The following is a 24,185-nucleotide window of genomic DNA, read 5'->3' on the forward strand; positions in this document are numbered from 1 at the left end:
GTCTCGTTGTAGGACATTGATCATTCTTTTAATCTGGATTTTTAACTTATGAATTGTGGTTTTTTTAAATATAAATTATGATGTTTTTATAAGTGATATACCACGATTTTATATGTATTTTATGATATTTAATATGCAATACATTTTTAATGTAATGTTGCCCCTTGTCTGGACCTTGAGTCTGTAATAAAGTTTATTATTATATTATTATTATTATTCTCATCCTAAAAGATTTTTGAATTTAAATGGAAGTTGTGATAATGTAATTTCCTGAAATGTGGGAACTTTCTGATTCACCCAGCTACAAAAAATCCCACACTCAATGAAGGGTCCCGGACCCATTCCTTCCACAGATGCTGCCTGGGCCTCCTTTGTGTCGGACCCTGCTAACACCTCTTACTGCGTTGCTGCCAGTGATAAACAAACCTTCACGTCCTCGCTTTGTGTTTTAAAGGGGAAATCGCCAGACGACAGCAGGCAGACGCAAAGATCCTTTAGCGGAGCTTGCTAGAGGATCCTTGGGCCGACGTTTGGTCTCTCGCAAGCAAAGATAATAAAGCGCCGTCGGCTCACAAGCAAAGCTCCTTCCTATAGGATACCCGTCTGTAGAAGGGTTTCGGCCCGAAACGTCGCCTATTTCCTTCGCTCCATAGTTGCTGCTGCACCCGCTGAGTTTCCCCAGCAATTGTGTCTACCTTCCTTGCTATAGCAGGACCTTTGGTCGCAAGTATATGATCTTTGGTCGCATGTATATGATCTGTGGTCGCAAGTATATGACCTTTGGTCGCAAGCAAGTGCCTGCGTCGCTCGCGGAAGAGGCGCGGCTCCGGCGAGAGGGCGGGTCGTAAGTCGGATGCTTTGTTTGTCGGCCGGGCCGGGCTGGGCTGGGCTGTGGTGAAGAGGTTGACGGGGTGACTGACTGACTGACTTCAGAGCGGATGCTGGTGGAGGGAGCGATGGACGAAGACATATTAACCACCCTCAAGATCTTGATCATTGGCGAGAGCGGCGTCGGCAAGTCCAGGTGAGGCAGTGGCCGCGGGCTCTGGGCCCGGCTCCGGCTCCGACTCCGGGCCGCTGCGTCTTTAGGCCGCGGGCTTCCTGACGCAGCACAGCTGGCGGACGTTGCAGCCTTGGTCCCTCTGGGCTTCACCTCCTCATCCATCTCTCCCTCTCCCTGAAAACAAGACTGCATTTAGTGACGGCCAAGACCGAGGTGGTAGTGCGGGTACACAACGATGCCAATCTTTGCAGCCTACAGTGGAAAGTGAAGCAGTCCAGGTCATTCAGCAGCCGCACTGCCACATCTGACATTACTCATCTCCAAAAGTCATATTCTAACTATATTACATTAAACCATAACCTAACCGTAAATCTTAATAACACTTACCCCAAAATCAGCATTCCCAGACTTGATTTGATACCATTCTGCGTAAACTTTAACTTAAGCCAAGTGGAAGGTGGAAACAAACATTGAAATAAACCTAATAAGATGAGGTGTAGCTGCCTACAATCTCAAAATGTAATAACACCCAACATTTGAAGTCCTTATCTCTAAGCCCTTACGTTTAGTTATCCTGAATTATAGCTACAGCACCCTACAGCTAAACTGCCCATAATAACAGTCATAGTATCCTTGAACGGAACCCGTCTTACAACTTTAGGCTGTGCATGCCAGACGCAAGAAGATCATTGTAGGGAAGAAGGTACAGGAGCCTGAAAACTGTAATGTTCAGGAACAGCTTCTTCCTTACATCCATCAGGTTATTAAACACAACAACAAATAAGCTCTGAACTACAGCAGGCTATTATTATTGCGCTATATTTGTTTATTTATTGAGTGCATGTGTATATATATATATATATACACACTGAACTTTTCTTCTCCTGTTATGTATTATGTTTACATATTCTGTTGTGCTGCAGCAAGTAAGAATTTCATTGTCCTATGGGGACATATGACAATGAAACACTTGACTTGACTCTTGAATCCCAAAACTTAAGTCAAACCGTTTCATCGTATATCACAACTGTGTTAATTTCAAGAATTAATGGCATCCAATCTTAAAGATAGTCCTCATTTCTCTTAACCCATAGAGGAGTACAGAAACAGGATCTTTGGCCCACAATATCCATGCTGAACTTGATGCCAGGTTAAATGAATCTCCTCTACTTGTACATGGTCCATTTCTTGTGGCTATCCAAAAGCCTTATACACACTGTTATGCTATCTGCCTTAGCCACCCCTGGCAGCATGTTCTAGAAGCCCACCATTATTTGTGTAAAAATATACGCCCTACCCATCTTTAAACATTGCCACTCTCACTTTAAACCTATGCCCATTTTTTTTGACATCTTTAGTCCTAGCCTGCCCAACCACTCCCTGTAGCTTTGGCCCTTGAGTCCTGGCAACACCCTTTTAATTTTTTTCTGCACGCTTTCCAGCGTAATAATATCCTTCCTATAGCAGGGCGACCAAAACTGGGCACAATGCTCCAAACGTGACCTCCCAATGTGTTCTGCAACTTTAACATAACATCTTAACTTCTATACTCCATGCCAAGACTGAAGAACACCAATGTACAAAAGCCTACCTGACTAACTTATCTACTATGACGCCATGTTCAGGGAACTATGTACCCGTACTCTTAGATCCTTCTGCTCTACAACATTCCCCAGCGCCCCACCATTCACTGTGAAGGTCCTGCCCTGGTTTGACTTCGCAAAATGCAATACCTCTCACTAATCTGCATTAAACTCTATTAGCTATTCCTCAGCCTGCTTGCCCAACTGATCAAAATCCTGTTGTAATTTTATGGGCTGAGTGTATTCTGACCGGAACCTAGAGACTGAAGGGTGATCTTATGGAGGTTTACAAAATTATGAGGGTGGTGAGTATTTGGAATGAGCTGTCTGAGGAGGTAGTGGAGGAAGATGCCAATACAATGTTTAAAACCATTTGGGTAGGTATGTGGACAGGAAAGGAGTATGGGGATATGGACCTAATGCAGGCAAATGGAATTATTGTAGAAAGGAATCACAATTGGCATGGATGCGCAGGGTTGTGAGTTTCTATACATTTCCATGATTCTATAATGCTATCTGACAATTCACACTTTTATTTTTACAAAAAAGACTGTTTCATATTTATCCAGTGAGACAGAGATTGCAGTTTACTATGGATGCAGAACTGAATGAGGTTACCATTAAACATAGTCACCAAGTAGTGACAGATGGTGAACTTTTTACTCGCTCTGGCAATGTGCTAAGAAAGACATGATTACCCAATGTTGCTGTGATGATTAGGGGAAGTGCTTTGAATGATTCCACAGGGATAGTGCCATGAACTAATACAGAACGGAAACAGGTCCTTTGGTCAAATTAATCCATGCCAAACAAGATTTGCAACTCTCTTTCTTCAAGTCAAAGGTGCAGCCATGGGCACTTGCATGGCCCTAGCTATGCCTGTATTTTAGTTTTGGGGGAGGGGAGGCTCTTTGTTACAAAGGTACACCGCATCTCCCCCGATTTTCTCTGCTACATTAACGACTGCATTGGGACTGCCTCCTGCATCAGCAGAATTCGTTAACTTCATCAATTTTACCACTAACTTCCACCCTGCCCTCAAATTCACATGGAGTATCTCTGACACTCCTCTTTCTCAATCGCAGTCTCCATCACAGGGAGCGTACCATGTACTGTCGCCTACTACAAAATCACCAACTCCTACATTTCTGAGGGCTACATACCCCCACCTCCCTTTGTGTGGAATAGGTACCCCCTCAGATTCTTATTAAATCTTTTCCCCTTCGCATTGAACCTCCATTCATCTACTCTGGGCAAGAGACTGTGGATCTACCTGATCTATTCCACTCATGATTTTATACACCTCTATAAGATCACCCCTCATCCTCCTGCGCCCCAAGGAATAGAGTCCCAGTCTACTCAACCTCTCCCTGTAGCTCAGACCCTTTAGTCCTGGCAATAAATCTTCTCTGTACCCTTTTCAGCTTAACAACATATTTCCTGGTGCCCAGAAATGAACACAATACTCTAAATGTGGCCTCGCCAATGTCTTATACGGTTGCAACATGACCTCCCAATTTCTATACTCATTACTCTGACTGATGAAGGTCAATGTGCCAAAAAACTTTTTGACAACTCTATCTACCTGCGACTCCACCTTCAAGGAACCACGCACTCCTAAATCCCTCTGCTCCACAACACTCCACAAAGTCCTACCATTTACTGTTTATGTCCTGCCCATGTTAGACTTCCCAAAATGCAACACCTCACATTTCACTGTTTTAAATTACATCAACCATTCCTCATCCCACCTGGCCAATGAATCAATATCCTGCTACAATTTTTCTCAAACAACTTCACTATCTGCAAAACCACCCACTTTTGTATCATGTGCAAACTTGCTAATCTTGCCATGTACGTTCTCATCCAAATCATTGATATAGATAACAAACAGTAACATTTGGGGTTGGGAATGTTCTTTGAAACTGGAATAGAAAGGAGATAGGTGAAAGAAAGAGGCAAGGAGGAGAGATACTGCCTGACCCCTGAGTTCCATCAGCAGTTTGGTTTATTTTCGTCAAGGTTCCAGCGTCTTCAGATACTTGTTTCTTGACTTATCAATAGACCATAATGATCGGTAGATCTTAATGATTTGACATGAATTTTATTTTTAATCCTCAATAAAATCTCTGATCTATATTTGTACTGTGAACAGTTGTTTTTATTTTTCAGCTTACTGCTACGGTTTACAGATGATACCTTTGACCCAGAGCTTGCTGCGACAATTGGTAAGCTTGTTCTGCAGTAGATTAGTGATAAGAATCTTGTGAGCAAGATTATTGGAATAATTTAATGCAGAAAAGTATTGAAACATCAGCAAAAGTCAAAATTATTAATAGCTATTAACAAATCCTGACTAAGAACCTGGAATTCAAGATTAAAACATTTAAGTGCTGGAGGAACTCTGGTAAAGCAACATCTATGGAGGGAGTGGACATATGTTTTGGGTTGGGGCCCTCCTTCAGACTGATTGGAACAGGGGAGGACAAATCTGTAAAAGAGAAGGAAAGGGGTAATGGGGGACTAGGGGATGGTAAATTAGTTTAGGAAAGGAACAGGGCGATTTGGGAGGGGAGCGGATGGGAGAAATCTGCACGGGCATTAGCGGACAGACCACAAGTGTATGGCAAAATTGATGCCTAGACTAATGCAGTACATGAGTTTTGAAGAGGTGCATGTGAATCTCTCCGCCTGGAAGGGCTGTTGGGGTTTCTGGATGGAAGTTGGTGAAGGGTTGTAAGAGCAGATAGTATAACTCCTGTGGTTGAGGGGCAAGTACCTGGGGTGGAGGCTGTTTGAGTAGGAATGGATGTGAACCAAGAGGTTGTGGAGGGCATGGTCTCTTCAGAAGGAAGAAAGGGGTGATGAAAAGATATAATTAATGGTGGGATTACATTGGAGTTGATGGAAATGTCAGAGAATGTATATTGGATGCTGAGGCTGGTGGGATGAAAGGGCCCGGGGAACTCCTTGTTCCACCTGGGGGGAAAGGGAGCGAGAGCAAAACTGCAGGACACAGAGGCGACAAAGGTGAGGGCTCCATTCACAGCAGTGGGAGGGTAGGGGGGAGGGTGTGAATCTGCATTTACTGAACAAAGAGAGTATCTCGGATCTCCTAGCCTGTAAAGCCTCATCTTTCGAGTAACTGCGGCAGAGATGGAGAAATTGAGAATAAAGCACAGTGTTCTTGTAAGAGGCAGAGGGGAGGAGGTGTAGTCCAGAGAGCCGTGGGTTGGTGATTTTGTAGTAGACATCTGTACATAGTCTGCTCCCTGTGATGGAGACAGATTGAGGAAGGGGATAGAGTGTCGGAGATACTCCAAGTGAATTTGAGTGCAGGGTGGAAATGAGTGGTAAAGTTGATAAAAACAGCGAGTTCTGCATGGGTGCCGGAGGCAGCTGTGATGCAGTCATTGATGTAGTGGAGAAAGAGTTGGGGGAATGATGCTGGGGTATGGTTGCAACAACGAGTGTTCAAAGTTGCCAATTAAAAGACTTTGTCATAGCTGGGGCCCATGGCTCCAGCTTTGACTTGAAGAATAATAATAATAATAATATATTTTATTGTCATTACACATAAGCGCAACGAGATTTGGTATGCAGCTTCCATCCGATGTCATAACATAAATAACTAATAAAATTTGGATTTAGATATCCCGAGAACATGGATTGTAAAAAGAACAGTAAAACAGTCAAAACAGTTCAACAGACTAAAGTGCAGATGTGTCTGTGCGACGTGACCATCCGAGGGAGACAGTCCATGGGGGTGGGAGGCACTCAGCAGGGCCGGTTCAGAGCCGCTATAGCTCAGGGAATGAAGCTGTTCCTGAGTCTGGAGGTTCTGGCGTAGAAGGCCTTGTAACGTCTGCCGGAGGGAAGTAGTTCGAACAGTCCATTACAAGGGTGTGAGGAGTCTTTATGGATGCTGACGGCCTTCCTGAGGCACCGTGTGTGGTAGATGCCCTCCAAGGCTGGTAGCTGTGTCCCAATAATCCTCTGCGCTCTGTGGACGACGCGCTGAAGAGCTCTCCTCTCCGCCTCCGTGCAGCTGAGATACCACACAGAGATGCCATACGTTAATATGCTCTCTGTGGTGCAGCGGTAGAAGGTTGTCAGCAGCTGTTGGGGCAGACCAGTCTTTTTTAATGTCCTCAGTAAGAACAGTCGTTGCTGTGCCTTCTTGACCAGCGCAGCGGTGTTGGTGGACCATGTGAGGTCCTCTGAAATGTGAGTGCCCAGAAACTTAAAGCTGGACGCTCTCTCCACACTCTCCCCGTAGATGGAGATTGGGGCGTATTCTCCATTATGTCACCTCCTGAAGTCAATAATCAGCTCCTTGGTCTTGGAGGTGTTTAGTGACAAGTTGTTACGTGCGCACCAGTTCGCCAGGTTCTGCACCTCCGCTCTGTATTTTGTTTCATCACCGTTGGTGATCAGCCCAATCACTGTTGTGTCGTGAGTGTCGAAAGTGAGGAGTCAAAAGAGAAGTTGTTGAAGCCAAGGATAAGTTCTGCAAGCAAGGAGTGTTAGTTGAGGGGAACTGATTGGGTCTCTGTTCAAGGAATAACCGGCGTTCCCCTGAGACCTACCCTGTTTGGGAATGGATCCTCGAAATTGAAAGATATTGAAGTGTTGAAGACGTGTGAGATGTCTTAGATGTAGATCGGAAGAGACTTAAGATGAGTGGTTCTGAAAATTAAGAAACTTTATTGTGTAATGTCTCCATTCTTGCTATTTCTTTGCACTAATGTAGCTGCAGATAGCACTGTAGAAATAGAATTCTTTGGCTTTTAATAATAATAATAATAATAATAATAATAATAATAAATACTTTATTGATCCCCTCAGGGAAATTCAGATGTCCAGAAGCTCCCAACCAACAAACCCACAGATTCAAAACGAACGCAGACAGAAAATACATAGAATACAATGTGGACACTACCTGAGAGCAATAAATACTTAAAAAGACCAATAATTAACAGTTAAAAATTAATAATTGCAAAATGCATCCCCCTACAGCCTAGCGGTCCGAATTATAAAATCTAATGGCTGCAGGGGTGAAGGATCTCCTGAACCGCTCCGTTCTACAGGGCAGGGAGATGAGCCGGTTGTTGTTCCGAGTGCTCTTTTGACTCTCCAGAATTAAATGGAGGGGATGCCCGGGGTTTTTCAGGATGACCTGCACCTTGTGCCTCATACGCCTCTCAAGCACCTCCATCCCAGAGTCTACTCTCCCCTCCAGCACTGAGCTAGCTCGTTTAACCAGTTTGACCAGCTTCCTATTGTTTTTTGCACTAATGCTGTTGCCCCAGCAGACAACAGCGTAGAAAATAACGCTTGCAACCACTGTGTTGTAAAACATGTGCAGCATATCCTTACACACATTGAAGGATTTGAGCCTTCTGAGGAAAAAGAGTCTGCTCTGGCCTTTTTTGTAGAGGGAGTCAGAGTTGACAGACCAGTCCAGTTTGTTGTCAAGGTGCACTCCAAGGTATTTATATGTCTGCACCACCTCAATGTCAGCCCCTGCAGCGTTGACCGGCTGAAGGGGGAGCTTGGACCTGCCAAAGTTAACCACCATCTCTTTAGTCTTAGTTGTGTTCAGGATGAGACAGTTCTCTTCACTCCAGGCACAAAAGGCACTGGTCAAGTTCCTGTATTCCTCCTCCTGCCCGTTCCTTACACATGCCACAATCGCTGTATCATCTGAGTATTTCTGTACGTGGCATGTGTCAGACTTACAGTTAAAGTCTGCTGTGTACAGGGTGAAGAGGAACGGGGCCAGAACCGTTCCCTGTGGGGCTCCAACATTGCACACCACTGTGCCAGAGACACTGTCCCCCAGCTTGACAAACTGTGGTCGACCCGTCAGGTAGTCGTATATCCAGGAGATAAATGTGGAATCCACCCCCATCTTCTTAAGCTTGTCATTCAGAATCAGGGGTTGGATGGTGTTGAACGCACTTGAAAAGTCGAAGAACATAATCCTCACATAGCCACCGGGTTTGTCCAAAAAGGAGTAGATCCGGTGCAGCATGTAGAGGACTGCGTCATCCACCCCAATGTTCTGGTATGCAAACTGTAGTGGGTCGAGTGCGTGCTGGACTTGTGGTCTCAGGAGACCATTTAGTGTTGGTTTTGCACATTTGTTACAAACAAGGTTAGGTGTGGAATAACATTTCAAATTTTACTTGGGTTGAAAAAGCCCCCTCATTGTTTTGCTAAACCAGCTTTCTTGTGAATTTTACTAATGACAGTAGAATATTTTGAACGTTTAAGAAGGTACTTGAGATGCTGGAAAATCGAAGGTAGACAAAAATGCTGGAGAAACACAGCGGGTGAGGCAGCATCTATTTTGAACGTGTTGTTTTTGGTAGATAGACAAACACCCACTGAAAGCTTGATTGGCCTTATCATTAAATGCAAAAAGAAGTCTTTAATGATGCCTGCGCCAGCATTTTGAATGTTATGCAATTAATCCCACATTCTTGAATTTTCAAATATTTTGAAAGTTAGTATTGGATTTATTTCCACCACTCTTTTAGGCATCGCAGTCAAATGATTTCTCTGATTCCTCCCAATAGTCATATTGGCAGTATTTTAGATCATTGTAGTTACTGGCCCTACTGCCAATGGAAACAGCTTCGACCTTTTCACTCTATCGTATTTTCTTAAAAATTTGAACACGCCTACCAAATCACTCCTTCAACCTCTTCTCCCTCTTATAAAGAACAATTCTGACATCTCATGGCTCAATTTGATTCATTGTTCAGCCATATTTTATTTCTGATAAATTTCCTTTCCTCCAAGATGTAATTTGCTGATGATTTGAGTATGTTCATTTCTTTTCATAATTCTTCAGAAAATGGAACAGCTGGAATATGCTTGCAGTAAACCTTGGACAGTATGCTTCAGTCGGTATTGGCGATTAACATATTGGCTGGCACTTGTGTGAAGCATGCCATGTTCAACAAGACATTCTGTCATCTCCCTTGTTCATTGACGTTTTCTTTGGAAAATCCTTCACCCCTAGTATCCTGAGAATTGATCAGAATTATATCATATAGGCAAGTGCGTGGCATTTATGCTGCTACAAATAAATTATTAGTTAACTTTCAAGGCTTTCCAACTGTCAATCGACCCTTCTTAAGGGATAGTGTAGGAAAAAATTGCAGATGCTGGTTTAAATCGAAGGTAGACACAAAATGCTGGCGTAACTCAGCGGGACAGGCAGCATCTCTGGAGAGATGTTTTGGGAGATGTTTTAGGTCGGGACCCTTCTTCAGGCCGAAGACCCGAAACATCACCCATTCCTTCTCTCCAGAGATGCTGCCTGACCCGCTGAGTTACTCCAGCATTTTGTGTCTATCTTCAGTTTAAACCAGCACCTGCAGTTCCTTCCTATAGAATTAATTTTTCACCGGTGGCAGGAAAAGCAAGTGAAAAAGGTCTGCAATTGCATCTCATTTCTGAAAATGGTGAGTGTAGTATATTTTAAATGAAAATGTTGGCAGTAAAATGCAAACTGCCAGTCTTCTGTAAGTCATAACAATGGTGGAAATGGTCACCAAATCATTTACAGTAGTGCACTTAGGGTGCTCTTAAGTTGTGGTTCAAATGTCTGTTTTTGCACAGTAGTTTTTTAGTAATATCCCTAAGAGTGATTAATGTTGCCAATAGATATTAAAAATATATTAATGTTTTGTTTAAATTGTACAGTCGCCAAATGTTTAAAAGATTAAAACAGCTGCCTTTTTTAATCAGCAGACTTTATTGACCAGAGCAATTTATATTACATTTTTTGTTCTTTGAGCATAAGGAATCTAACCAGGCAGTATTAGGTTGAAAATCAAAAAAGTGCTGATGCTGGACATCTGAAGAAAACACTGAGAAAACCCCGGTAATTCTGGGCAATGGCCGTGGAAAAAGAAACCGTATTTTGGGTCAGAAACCCTTTGTGGGACCGGGAAAGTGAGAAAATTGACTGGTTTTCAGAGATAGAGAATGTGGAAGAAAGGAAGGCATGGGTGGAAGAAATGAATACCACAAAAATGGTGAGACCAAATTATTATCTGTAGCAGTTAGAAGCATATTTTGTTTCTTTGTGCAGTGTGTGAGAGTGAGAGCAGGCCAAACTGTACTAGCAGTTTAGTTTAGAGATACAGCGCAGAAACAGGCCCTTCGGCCCACCGAGTGCAAACCGACCAGCGATCCCGTACACTAGCACTATCCTACAGACCAGGGACAATTTACAATTTTTACCGAAGCTATAAACCTGTATGCACCTTTATACCCACCTAATGAGCCTGTTGATATCTTTTTGCAGTCTGGGATTTTCTGATCCCCTATAAAGGGCTTCATTAGGAAAGGGAAAATATATTATGAAAAAAAACTGGCAGGGAATATAAAAGCTGACTGCAAAAGTTTTTATAGATATGTGAAGAAAAAAAGATTAGTTAAAACAAATGTAGGTCCCTTGCAGTCAGAAACAGGTGAATTGATCATGGGGAACAAGGACATGGCATACCAATTGAATAACTACTTTGGTTCTGTCTTCACTAAGGAATAATAATAATAATAACTTTATTTATAAAGCACTTTAAACAACTACAGTTGCCACAAAGTGCTGTACATGAGAAATCATGAACAAAAAGCTATTACAAACAATTAAAAACCATTAAAAACCGTACAACGAAGGACTATAAAAAAACACACTAAAAATTAAAAGACATTAAAAGCACTAAAAACAGGACCAATGCATCAGCCAGTGTCGAAAGCCAAAGAATAAAAATATGTTTTTAGGGAGGATTTGAAGATGGACAGTGAGGGGGCCTGTCTGATGTGCAACGGCAAGGTGTTCCAGAGTGCCGGAGCAGCAACAGAAAAGGCTCTATCCCCTCTGAGCTTCCGCTTAGACCTTGGTACCTCAAGGAGCAGCTGATCAGCTGACCTGAGGCACCGGGCAGGAGCATATAGGTGGAGCAGCTCAGAGAGGTAAGGCGGGGCGAGCCCATTCAATGATTTAAAAACAAATAAAAGAATTTTGAAATGAACTCGAAAGTGCACTGGGAGCCAGTGTAGGGAGGCCAAAATTGGCGTAATGTGCTCCCTCTTTCGAGTTCCAGTCAAAAGGCGAGCGGCAGCATTTTGAACAAGCTGGAGACGAGCCAATGAAGCTCGTGCGACTCCAGAGTAGAGTGCGTTACAGTAATCCAGCCTAGATGTAATAAAGGCATGGATTACTGTTTCAAAATGCTCCCGCTCGAGAATGGGCTTCACCTTTGCCAGCTTCCTTAGGTGAAAGAAGCTGGACTTAACCACCGCGCCTATTTGTTTGTCTAGTTTAAAATCACCGTCCATCCTAAAACCCAGGTTCAAGACGGTTGGCTTTACAGACATTGCCAGTGGACCCAAGTCAACAAAGGGAGGTTCACGGCAGCCATTGGGGCCAAACAAAATCACCTCTGTCTTCTCTTCATTAAGTCCCAGAAAGTTTAAGGCCATCCAGGACTTAATGTCCTCAAGACAAGACAGAAGTGATTTTAAAGAATAGTCTTCCTCTTTCCTGAGTGGCATATATAACTGGCTATCATCCGCATAAAAGTGAAAGGAGATGCCATGCCTTCTTAAAATTGAGCCCAGAGGAAGTAAGTATAAGGAGAAGAGCAGGGGCCCTAAAATTGAGCCCTGTGGAACCCCATATACCAAGGGAGTGGAGGAGGATTCAAAGTCAGCAAGGCTTACCCGCATGGTTCTGTCTGCCAGATAGGACCTGAACCATCCCAGGGCACTGCCACAAATGCCCACTTGGTGCTGTAGTCTGGAAATTAAAATTCCATGGTCCACTGTATCGAAGGAAGACATAAATAATCTGCCAGAAATAGAAGGGGACCGGGGGTCAAATGAGATGGAGGAACGGAGTGAAATCCAGGTTAACTTGGAAGATGTGTTAGGTAAATTGAATGGATTAAAGGCCGATAAATCCCCAGGGCCAGACAAGCTGCATCCCAGAGTACTTAAGGAAGTAGCCCCAGAAATAGTGGATGCATTAGTGATAATTTTTCAAAACTCTTTAGATTTTGGAATAGTTCCTGAGGATTGGAGGGTAGCTAATGTAACCCCACTTTTTAAAAAGGGAGGAAGACAGAAAACGGGGAATTACAGACCAGTTAGTCTGACATCGGTAGTGGGGAAACTGCTAGAGTCAGTTATTAAAGATGGGATAGCAGCACATTTGGAAAGTGGTGAAATCATTGGACAAAGTCAGCATGGATTTATGAAAGGTAAATCATGTCTGACGAATCTTATAGAATTTTTTGAGGATGTAACTAGTAGAGTGGATAAGGGAGAACCAGTGGATGTGTTATATCTGAACTTTCGGAAGGCTTTCGACAAGGTCCCACATAAGAGATTAGTATACAAACTTAAAGCACACGGTATTGGGGGTTCAGTATTGATGTGGACAGAGAACTGGCTGGCAGACAGGAAGCAAAGAGTAGGAGTAAACGGGTCCTTTTCAGAATGGCAGGCAGTGACTAGTGGGGTACCGCAAGGCTCAGTGCTGGGACCTCAGCTATTTACAATATATATTAATGATTTGGACGAGGGAATTAAATGCAACATCTCCAAGTTTGCGGATGACACGAAGCTGGGGGGCAGTGTTAGCTGTGAGGAGGATGCTAGGAGACTGCAAGGTGACTTGGGTAGGCTGGGTGAGCGGGCAAATGCATGGCAGATGCAGTATAATGTGGATAAATGTGAGGTTATCCACTTTGGTGGCAAAAACAGGAAAGTAGACTATTATCTGAATGGTGGCCGATTAGGAAAAGGGGAGATGCAACAAGACCTGGGTGTCATGGTACACCAGTCATTGAAAGTAGGCATGCAGGTGCAGCAGGCAGTGAAGAAAGCAAATGGTATGCTAGCATTCATAGCAAAAGGATTTGAATATAGGAGCAGGGAGGTTCTCCTGCAGTTGTACAGGGTCTTGCTGAGACCACACCTGGAGTATTGCGTACAGTTTTGGTCTCCTAATTTGAGGAAAGACATTCTTGCCATAGAGGGAGTGCAGAGAAGGTTCACCAGACTGATTCCTGGGATGTCAGGACTTTCATATGAAGAAAGACTGGATAGACTCGGCTTGTACTCGCTAGAATTTAGAAGATTGAGGGGGGAATCTTATAGAAACCTACAAAATCCTTAAGGGGTTGGACAGGCTAGATGCAGGAAGATTGTTCCCGATGTTGGGGAAGTCCAGAACAAGGGGTCACATTTTAAGGATAAGGGGGAATTCTTGTAGGACCGAGATGAGAAAAACATTTTTCACACAGAGAGTGGTGAATCTGTGGAATTCTCTGCCACAGAAGGTAATTGAGGTCAGTTCATCGGCTATATTTAAGAGGGAGTTAGATGTGCCCCTTGTGGCTGAAGGTATCAGGGGGCATGGAGAGAAGGCAGGTACAGGATACTGAGTTGGATGATCAGCCATGATCATATTGAATGGCGGTGCTGGCACGAAGGGCCGAATGGCCTACTCCTGCACATATTTTCTATGTAGAAACCTACTGTACACACTCCTTCCATCACTAAAGCTTCCATTGACCATTAACAACTTCTTTCTCCAATTGAGCCCATTTATAATCCATCTTAATACTTTACCTTTGGTCCCATGGGGTTTAATTTTCATGATCAACCTACTCATAGTGCTGGCTGTTCTACAGTCTATCTCTTTTTATTTCAAATTGGAGCTCTATTTATCTGTCTTCCAGCGCTCTAGCACCATGCATGAAGCCAAGAATGCTTCAGAAATGGTTAGAAGTAGCTCTATTCCTGTGTTCACTTCACAGAAGATGTTTATGCAAGGAGGTTGTCAGCTCTTTTGTACCTTCTTCAGGATCTGTGACAGAGGCCCCCAAATCAAAAGGTTTTACTTTTAACTCTTTGTGGTGATATTTACAATTCTGGAAAATAGCTAATATAGCTAACTGGTATCACGGTTGTAAATTGGGTTCAAGTCAATTTAATGCAAATGAAAAGTGGACTCTAAATAGGTAGGTGAAAGAGAACCCATTTCAGAGCAGTGGGAGACATAAAATGGGAGAATCAGGGCAGATATGTTACCAAAAATGAAAATCTAGGATTGTTACAAAGGTAAAGGATGAGGGGAAGGTTCTTGCTAAACTATTTGTGGCTTTCTGTACAAAGAGGACGACAAGCACAGTATTGGCTTTCATGGTGGACAAGTGTGAAATATTAGATGATACAAACATTTTGAAAGAGGAAGGTTTAAGTATTTCAAAGTGGATGATTCAACAGGTCTAGGTAAAATATAAAGGAAACAAGGGAATAAATTGCAGAGGCTCTGACTATGGAAGAGATACCAGAGGATTGGTACACTGCAACTCTATATAAACATACCTGCAAGGATGAATTGGTGGACAAATTATTGGATTCAGTTTTGAGCATAGGGATAGATAGGAAGGCACACATTAATTAGCATGAAAATGTATTGCTGTACTGACATCCATCTACAGTTTAATGATGGATTAGTCCCCTGAGCCTTATGAAATGTATTGCAGATCTAAAAGTGGCTCAATAGCAGTAAGCCAAGAAAATAGTCTTTGGGTGATTTGTGATTGGAAGTCTGTTACAAGTGGGGTTCCTCAGGAATCAGCATGCTGTGCTGTGTATTTTGTAAAATATTAATGACAATTATAGGGAGCATGATCAATAAAAGATTCTATAGAAATTGGCTGTGGGGTCGACAGTGAGGAGGAAAGCTTTAGATTTGAGATATATTTGGGTGGTCTGGGCATCTAAGTAGCAATTGGAAATTAATCCAGAAAAATGCATGGTAATGCATTTGGTGATGTATTACAAGGCCAGGAGAAATGTAATAAGTGGGAGGATATTGAGAGGCATAGCATTTAAGAGCAGTTATGTCTAGATTTGAGTATAATTGTATAAAACGAGCATTTTGGTGGTTAAGTGACAGAACCAGATTTCTGGATAATTGATCCAGAGCATGTGCAAATTCATCATGGAAACTAAATATTTTAAATTTATGCAATGAAATGAAAAACTTTGAATAATATTTTTAAAAATTCACGAAGGCTATCTTGTTCACTAATGCCCCTTTTTTTTCTTCTTTACCTGGTCTGGTTTTTATGCAATTCCAGCCTGCAATATGGTGGACTCTCCTGTTCAGGGGCAGTGAGGAAAGACATTGCCATTGTGTTCAAACATCAGGAGCATACTAACGCTATATATCAATGGTTGAAAGAGCACACCATTTCATAATCTACCATCTGCCTGTCCTATTACACATCATATGGTCTATCTGTTAAACAGTCTGTAGATCCCACTTGCCAACTATTAGTCACCTCATAAGCCACAGAAATGGGTTAGAAGCAAGTTAAGGGCCTGTCCCACTTGGCCGTCATTTACGCGACAGGCCGTTAGTGACTGTAGCGTGCATCATCATGCGTCCGCACAGCGGTCTGGAGTGCGTGACGTCATTTGAATGCCCAGTTTATGATATTTACCCAGTTTGTGATATTTATGGTGATTTTCTAAAATGTTCCAGTTTCTTGAGTGGTGCTAGCAATTGGAAAAACTGCAGATGTAATGCCCCTATTCAAAAAAAGAGGTGAATGAAAAGTAGCAAGCTGCAGACCAAATTAATCTGTGGGAAGGAACTGTAGATGCTGGTTTAAATTGAAGATAGACACAAAATGCAGGAGTAACTCAGCGGGACCGGCAGCATCTCTGGAGAGAAGGAATGGATGATGTTTCAGTCTGAAGAAGGGTCTCGACCCGAAACGTCACCCATTCGACCCGAAACGTCACCCTGTCCCACTTGGCTGTCATTTACGCGACAGGCCGGTGGCGCGCGAAGATTTCGTACAGGACGAAATCCCTGCGCGCTGCGCGATACCGAGCGCAACTCCACACTCCTCCACCCCACTCCATGCGCCCGTCCCGCACTACCCACATGCTACCAGGTTGCGTAAATGGCGCGCAAATGATGGCCAAGTGGGACAGGCCCTTTGTTTATCTCACAACTAGAGTGTGTTATCAGAAGCCTCTTCCTTATTGAGCAGGGTGCAAAAGCTTAACACAATACTCCAGATATGGCCTCAACAAAATCATGTACAGGTGCACAACCTTTTATCCGAAAGCCTTGGGACCAGACACTTTTCGTAATTCAGAATTTGTCGGTCTTCGGAATGGAATTTTTTTAGCGTAGATTTTAATGGCTGGCTCAGTGGTAGAGTGCTCGGCTCATATCCGCAAGGTCGCGAGTTTGCGCCTTGATCCTGGCAGTTACTCGATCGCGAGTTTGAGTCTTCAATGTCGTTTTTTCTTGCAGAATAAATGTTTGTATGAAATGCAGTGTAGGAGAGGTGTACTGACTGTGTGGGCAGAACTTTGGAAGTGATTGCCCACCAGTCTAAAAAGCCGCTGTGTCTCCCTGTCCCTGGGATAGCAGGGGGCGATCAAACAGCACAATACCCCCCTCCCCCTGCAACTCCAGAGGAATCCGCTCCCCGATGGGCCGCTACCAAAGATCATAGAGGAGCTCCTCTATGATCTTTGGCCGCTACAGCGACAAGTGGCAGTTCGCCCACAGCCCGAGCTGCGCCCCCTCATCCGCCACCCAAAGAACAAGACGTACCTTGCACACCATCAGCTTCTGCCCCTACGTGTTCCTCTGGAGTTGGAGCGGGGCTGGGCTGGAGTTACTGCTGGCGGTGGGTCTCTGGGATTTCCGTGCTTGCAGTGGGCCTGGGGGTCGGTGGGCAGCGGTGGAGCTGTGGACCTACGGACCTACCTCCGTGGAGCTAGCCAGCTTCGGAGCGTGGAGAGTTGCGGGGGCGAGCTGCTGCGACCCGACTCCGGTGGATGGTGACACCGGGAGCTCGCCGGTCTCCGGTGGGAGACTGCTTTGCGGGGCACCGGCAACGGCGACTTCTCCCGCCCGAATTACGGGGTTGAGAGCAAACATCATAGAGGTTGAGAGTGACCTGGAGGGGGGCCTTACAACGCCCGGCGCGGCTGTAAATTGCTGCGGACTTGCTAGCGCCCGCCGGGGGCTCCAACATCAAGACCGGGGCAGGGCCCTACATCGCCCGGCGTGGCTTTGAGTGGCCGCTCCCCGATGGGCCCCTACGACGCCCCGAGCTGCGCCCCGTCATCCGCAACCCAGGTTCCTCTGTAGTTGGAGTGGGGCTGGGCTGGGCTGCTGTTGGCTGTGGGTCTCTGGGATCTCCGTGCTTGCGGTGGGCCTGGTGGTCGGTGTCTAATTGGTCCTGACACGGTCCTGCTGCAATCGCCGACGTGAAGACAGTGCAAAGCCCCCGCGCCGGTGCAATGAGCGGGGAGCGGGGAGCTGGAGAGGGGAGGGAAGGGGTCACACACATGGCCGGGAAGCAGAGGGGTGTAGGTGGGGTGATACTGAAGCGAGCGACAATCTGCTGCTGCCTGCCCTGCTGAGTTAAAAAGTTCCCACGCAAGACTCACGAAACACTGTGTATCGTGAGTCCACCGTGGGAACGTTTTAATTCAGCGGGCAGGCAGCAGCATATTGTCAATTATTAACCCTCCCGCGCAATATACCCTCATCTTCTCTTTTATGAATGGGGATTTAGTTCCCCTTTCTTCGAGGACCGACCGGAGGTTCCGCTGTCACCTCTGCGGGCCGCCCTCGGTGAACGTTTTCAAGGACCTTTCTTCAAGGACTGAAAAAATGGCCGCTATTCGGAGGTTTTCGTTATTTGGATCTTCGGATAAAAGGTTGTGCACCTGTACAACTGTGACATAACATCCCGACTTCCTTTCTCAACACCCTGACTGATGAAGGCCAATGTATCAAAATGTATCTTCTTTATCACCTGTGATACTAGCCAACGTACAGTCACTAGGAAACAAAGTGGAGGACTTAAGGTCAAGGCTGCTTTACCAAAGGGAGCTGAGGGAATCCTCTGTGTTCTGTTTCACAGAGACATGGCTTACCCCCAGTTCCCCGGACTCAGCGGTCCAGCTTGAAGGTTTCTCCATCCATCGCATGGACCGTACGTTGGCATCTGGGAAAGGGAGAGGAGGGGTCGTCTGCCTCGTGGTCAACTCTTTGTGGTGCTCAGACGTGGCAGTTATGTCTAGCTCTTGCTCTCCGAACCTGGAACACCTGGCAGTGAAGTGCCGTCCTTCTAGCTACTGAGGGAATTCACCTCCATCATCCTGACTAGTCTGCATTGCACCCCAGGCAGACGTCTGACACCGGAGTTGCTGCACGCTGTGGTCAACAAGCACCAGACAGCTTCCCCTGAGGAATTTACCACCGGGGTCTACAACAAAGCCAACCTGAAAAAATCACTCCCAAACTACCATCAACATGTCTCCTGCAACACCAGAGGACTAAACACCCTTGATCACTGCTCTACGACCATCAAGGGTGCCTATCGCTCTATCACTCGCCCCCGCTTTGGGAGGTAAATCCTCGGAAAGCGCCTGGACCTGATGGTATACCCGGTCGAGTTCTCAAAACCTGTGCAGACCAACTGGCAGGGGTTTTTGCGGACATTTTCAACCTCTCACTTCTGAGGTCTGACGTTCCCTCCTGCTTTGAGGACATCAATAATACCGGTGCCCAAGAAGAGTAAGGTGACGTGCCTCAATGACTATCAACCAGTGGCACTCACATCCGTGGTGATGAAGAGCTTTGAGAGGTTGGTTATGGGGTATATCAACTACTACCTCAAGAAGAACCTCGACCCACTACAGTTCGCCTACCATCACAATAGGTCCACGGAGGATGCAATCTCACTGGCTCTCCACTTCGCACTGGACCACTTGGACAATAAAAACACTTACGTCAGGCTGTTTTTTTATAGACTACAGCTCGGCATTCAATACCATCATCCACTACAAGCTGGTTACGAAACTCAGGGAACTGTGTCTCTGCAATTGGATCCTCGACTTCCTGATCAGTCTGATCAAATTGGCAGAAACACTTCATCCTCAGTGATAATCAGTATGGGAGCATCTCAAGACTGCGTGTTCAGCCCTCTGCTCTACTAACTCTACATTCATGACTGTGTAGCCGGACATTTTTCAAACTCCCTTTTCAAGTTCGCTGACGACACCACCGTTGTGGGACGAATTACAGATTGTGATGAGTCAGAGTATAGAAGTGAGATCGACTGACTGACCATATGGTGCCAGCACAACAACCTGGCTCTCAATATCAGCAAAACCAAAGAACTGATTGTGGACTTTGGAAGAGGAAGGTTGAGGACCCACAATCTTGTTTACATCAATGGGACGATGGCTGAGAGAGTCAAAAACTTCAAATTCCTGGGCGTGCATATTTCCGATTATCTTTCCTGGACCCAGCACACTGATGAAATCATAAAAAAAGCACATCAGCGCCTCTACTTCCTGAGAAGACTATGGAGATTCGGTATGTCAAAGAGGATTCTCATAAACTTCTACAGGTGCACAGTAAAGAGCATACTGACTGGTTGCATCATGGCCTGGTTCGGCAACTTGAACGTCCAGGAGCGAAAAAGACTACAAAAAGTTGTGACCACTGCCCAGTTCATCACCGGCTTTGACCTCCCCACTGTCGAAGGGATTGATCATAGTCGCTGCCTCAAAAATACAGCCAGCATCATCAAGGACCCACACCATCCTGGCCACACACTCATCTCACCACTGCCATTGGGAAGAAAGTACAGGAGCCTGAGAACTGTAATGTCCAGGTTCAGGAACAGCTTCTTCCCTACAGCCATCGGGCTATTAAACACGACAACTTCATATAAGCTCCGAACTACAATAGACTATTATTATTGCACTGTTATTGGGTTTTTTTCCTGAGTTTTTGTTATATTATTTATTATGATTACATACTCTGTTGTGCTGAAGCAAGTAAGAATTTCATTGTTCTATCTGGGGCATATGACAATAAAACGCTCTTGACTCTTGATGCCACTTTCAGGGAACTATGTACCTGTAATCTGTGATCCCTCTGCTCAACAGCACTTCCCAGGGCCCACTGTATTAGTCCTGGCCTCGTATGAATTCCCAAAATACAGCACATCTTTCCCTGAAATATTAAATGGACTGCAGTCGGACCGCCGAGATCAAAGAGTGACCTGGGGGAGGGGTCACAGAGAACAGAGGGATTCCAATGAGAACTTTGTAACTTTGTTGGCGCCCGATACGTGGCGACTCTTTGCCTATTTTGTGTATTGCATACAAAAACAAAGAATTTCACCGTACATAGGTACATGTGACAAAGTATCATTGAATTATTGATTCATTGAATCATTGGCCAGCTGATCAAGATCCTGCTGTAATTTTTGATAACCATCTTCACTATCCACAATACTACATAAAATATTTATATTTTACAATATAACTTTCCAGAGCAACCTAACATGCAGAACCTTATCAAAGGTCTTGTAGAAGTCCATATAGATAACAGTTTAATTTTAACCCTATAAATTCTGCATTATGTTCATTTTCATTAGATTTTTTTAGGTTTATTCTAGTCAAACGTGGCAAGGTAAAATAAAAAGCTTTTGTGTATGCTACACAAAAATACTACACAAAAATACAATCAAGTCAAACTCAATACGATAGATAGAGCAAAGGGAAAATACAGATTGCAGAATATAGTTCTCAGCATTGTAACGCATCAGTTCCATACACCAAGCCCAATATTGGCAATGGGGTAGAGGTGAATCGGACAGTATCCTAACTTATGGTAGGACCAGTCAGAAGTGTGATACCATGAGAAGAAGCTAATCCTGAGTCTCTTGGTGTGCGCCAGATGGGAGCAGGGAGAAGAAGGAATGACTGAGGTGGGATAAGTCTGTAATTGTGTTGGCTGCTTTTCCAAGTCCATGTGATGTAGATGGAGTCAATGGTGGGAAGTCTAGTCTGCAGTGAACTGGGCTACATCTACTACTACAATGTCTCATGTTCTTGAGAAGAGCTGTTCTCAAACCAAGCCGTGATGCTGGGAAAATCCCTTGTATTGATTGCTAAAAGCCCTGTCCCACTGTACGAGTTCATTCAAGAGTTCTCCCGAGTTTGCCCTGATTCGAACTCGGAGATTTACGGTAATGGCTGCTCGTAGGTACTCGGGGCACTCGTGGACATTTTTCAACATGTTGAAAAATCTTCACGAGCTTACTGTGTTTCCCGATTTCCTGCCGTTAACGTTACGAGCCGCTATGAGACGTCCCCGAGCTCCGACGTACCTGCTACGTTCATTCTACGTGCTTACCACGAGTTTGATTTTTTTTTTTTACTCGGGAGAGCACTTGAATGAACTAGTACAGTGGGACAGGGCTTTAAATCATATTTCTATCATTAAAAAGGAGCAACTTGCAGGACTGTAGAGGAAGGGCATGAATTAATTTTTGATTTTTTTTTTCTTAAGGTAGCGCCAGTGTAATGCTGCCACTTGGGCTGTATGTCATCATAATTCCATAAATGTCAGGACTCTAGTTCACTCCAAGTGTCTCTCAACAAGAAAGGTTGTTAGAAATATTTTCCCAACAAACGACAGTCACAGAAATTTAGATCCAACTGAATGTTTAATACATGAGAGAGGATCGCACAGAGTACAGGCGTCTGAGGGAGTCTCTCTCCCGAAGCAGTGCCCGAACTCATTCTTTTATACAATGGAGTAAACAAGGATGTATCGCCCACAACTTAATCTCATCACGCAGGACCACAACTTAATCTCATCATGCAGGGTACAACTTAATCTCATCATGCAGGGTACAAAGTACAAACCCACAGTCAGCACATTATGTCATCCCAAGATAGACTTGCCCATACATGATTCTTAAAGGTACAGTCCCCCGATAACTTATGTAATTAATTTTTATATAATTTCCCCCCTGTTTATACAATTATCCAACAAATTATTAACAATTTCCAAAAATTCCCCCGTCCCGAACGCATCCCCGGTTTCATCACAACATTGCACTTCTTTTGACTTTATGCAATCTGTTCATCTGCGGGGGTCCGTTCAGGCCATGAAGGTATCCCTTAGGTCAATGTCCACTTCTTCTTCCTCAATTCCTTTCTGAGGAACCAACTTGTACACCATCTGTATTTTGTTTTGTAAGGGCTGTTTCTATTAGTCTGTGAGACAACCCTTGAACATTCCTGTAATCACTATGAAGGATGTTAGTGCAGAAATTACAATATTTTTCCATTTCCCGAACCAGCTTTCTGCCTTTAGTTACAGGCAATATTACACATCCCAATTGAATTGGCAACAAAGACCAATGTGTTAACAGAGCTCCAAATATCATCTTTTGAGGACCTGTGTAGGAACACTTATACCCAGTTGTGAAGTCCTTGGGGACACTTCAGTGAGGATACATTCAACAGCTTGTATTGCTTTCTCATTTATTCCAAGAATTGATTCTCAGTTATCCAATTTCATACATCAAAGTGTACCTCCCTTTAGACTTGGGTTAATAACCAGCATTTTATTCTGTATTTTTGTAGAATCTAAGTTACTTATGGATACCATTTTATTTTTTAAAGATCCAGATAGTTTAGAATAAACACAAGCATTGAATGTATTAATTTACCTATAAAGAACCAATGGTGATAAAATGGTACTGCAAATTTGCACAGATTTCGCGTTTGTGACTCATTTCCACAGGCTGCACTAAACAGAGTCTAGTGACCCAGAGCATGAACTAAGTATTGAAAAATTATTAGATGACAGCAAAATGTTCAAGGCTTGAAAATAAATTAACATTTCAAATTTAAAAAATATTATTTGCACTACAACTAAAACCAATTGTACAACCAGAACAAGTGCAATTTCTTAACTCAAATGCTCTTTTTAATGTTGTTTCATTATATGGTAAGCCCAATAGTGAAACACTGACCCTTAGTTAAGCATTCAAAAAGAAATCCCAAAGAATCTGGACAGGACATGCTGCTGCACATTCTTCCATCTTCAGATAAAATGCCTTTTAACTTTCTTTGTTCATTTATGGTTAGCAATATGTTTTCAGCATAGTTTAATCTGCTCTTCCCAAACTTTAGTCAGCAATGCAATATTTTCATGTTAAACAATCTCATCAAACATTCCAGTATTTTATTAGCAGCTTTTTGTGAACTACCCTAGCTCTCTGCTCTAACCACAGTCATAAATGCACCTTCAGTATTCAAATTGTACTACTCTTCATCTTAAACCAAGAAAAAAATCCTATTTCAAGAAAACTTCAAGTACTATCTTAATTTACACAAGGGTTATAGCTGGGTTCCTCCAAATCATTTTACCCCCATTGTAAAACAAGCTTATCAAATCTACTTGGCGACATTGTTTCACAAATCCTAAAACAATGAAATATACACATATTAGGCTTCAATTTTCTGCTAAGGTTTTCCTGCAACAACGTACATTCAACCTGGCACAGTGCAGACTAAATTTAAGACATGAATGACAATGTACTGTGCAATGAAGCTACACATTAAATCGCATGTAGTATTTGCAATATGCCGACATTGCACTTAGATTTTGCAAGGATGTAGCTGTACAGGCCAGTTTATTTGTT

General features: G+C 43.8%; 1 protein-coding gene across 1 annotated transcript in view; it reads left to right on the forward strand.

Moving 5' to 3' along the window:
* The first annotated feature begins 793 nt into the window (after positions 1–793).
* LOC116969262 (ras-related protein Rab-18-B) overlaps positions 794–24,185 on the forward strand; it is a 71,332-nt gene continuing 47,940 nt past the window's right edge. Inside the window, exons 1-2 of the mRNA XM_033016147.1 lie at positions 794–1,024; positions 4,759–4,814. Coding sequence (XP_032872038.1) covers positions 939–1,024; positions 4,759–4,814 — 142 coding nt within the window. The 5' untranslated portion in view covers positions 794–938. The remainder of the gene's footprint in view (positions 1,025–4,758; positions 4,815–24,185) is intronic.

The sequence above is a fragment of the Amblyraja radiata genome, chromosome 2, assembly GCF_010909765.2.
Source record: "Amblyraja radiata isolate CabotCenter1 chromosome 2, sAmbRad1.1.pri, whole genome shotgun sequence".
NCBI classification, from domain to species: Eukaryota; Metazoa; Chordata; class Chondrichthyes; order Rajiformes; family Rajidae; genus Amblyraja; species Amblyraja radiata.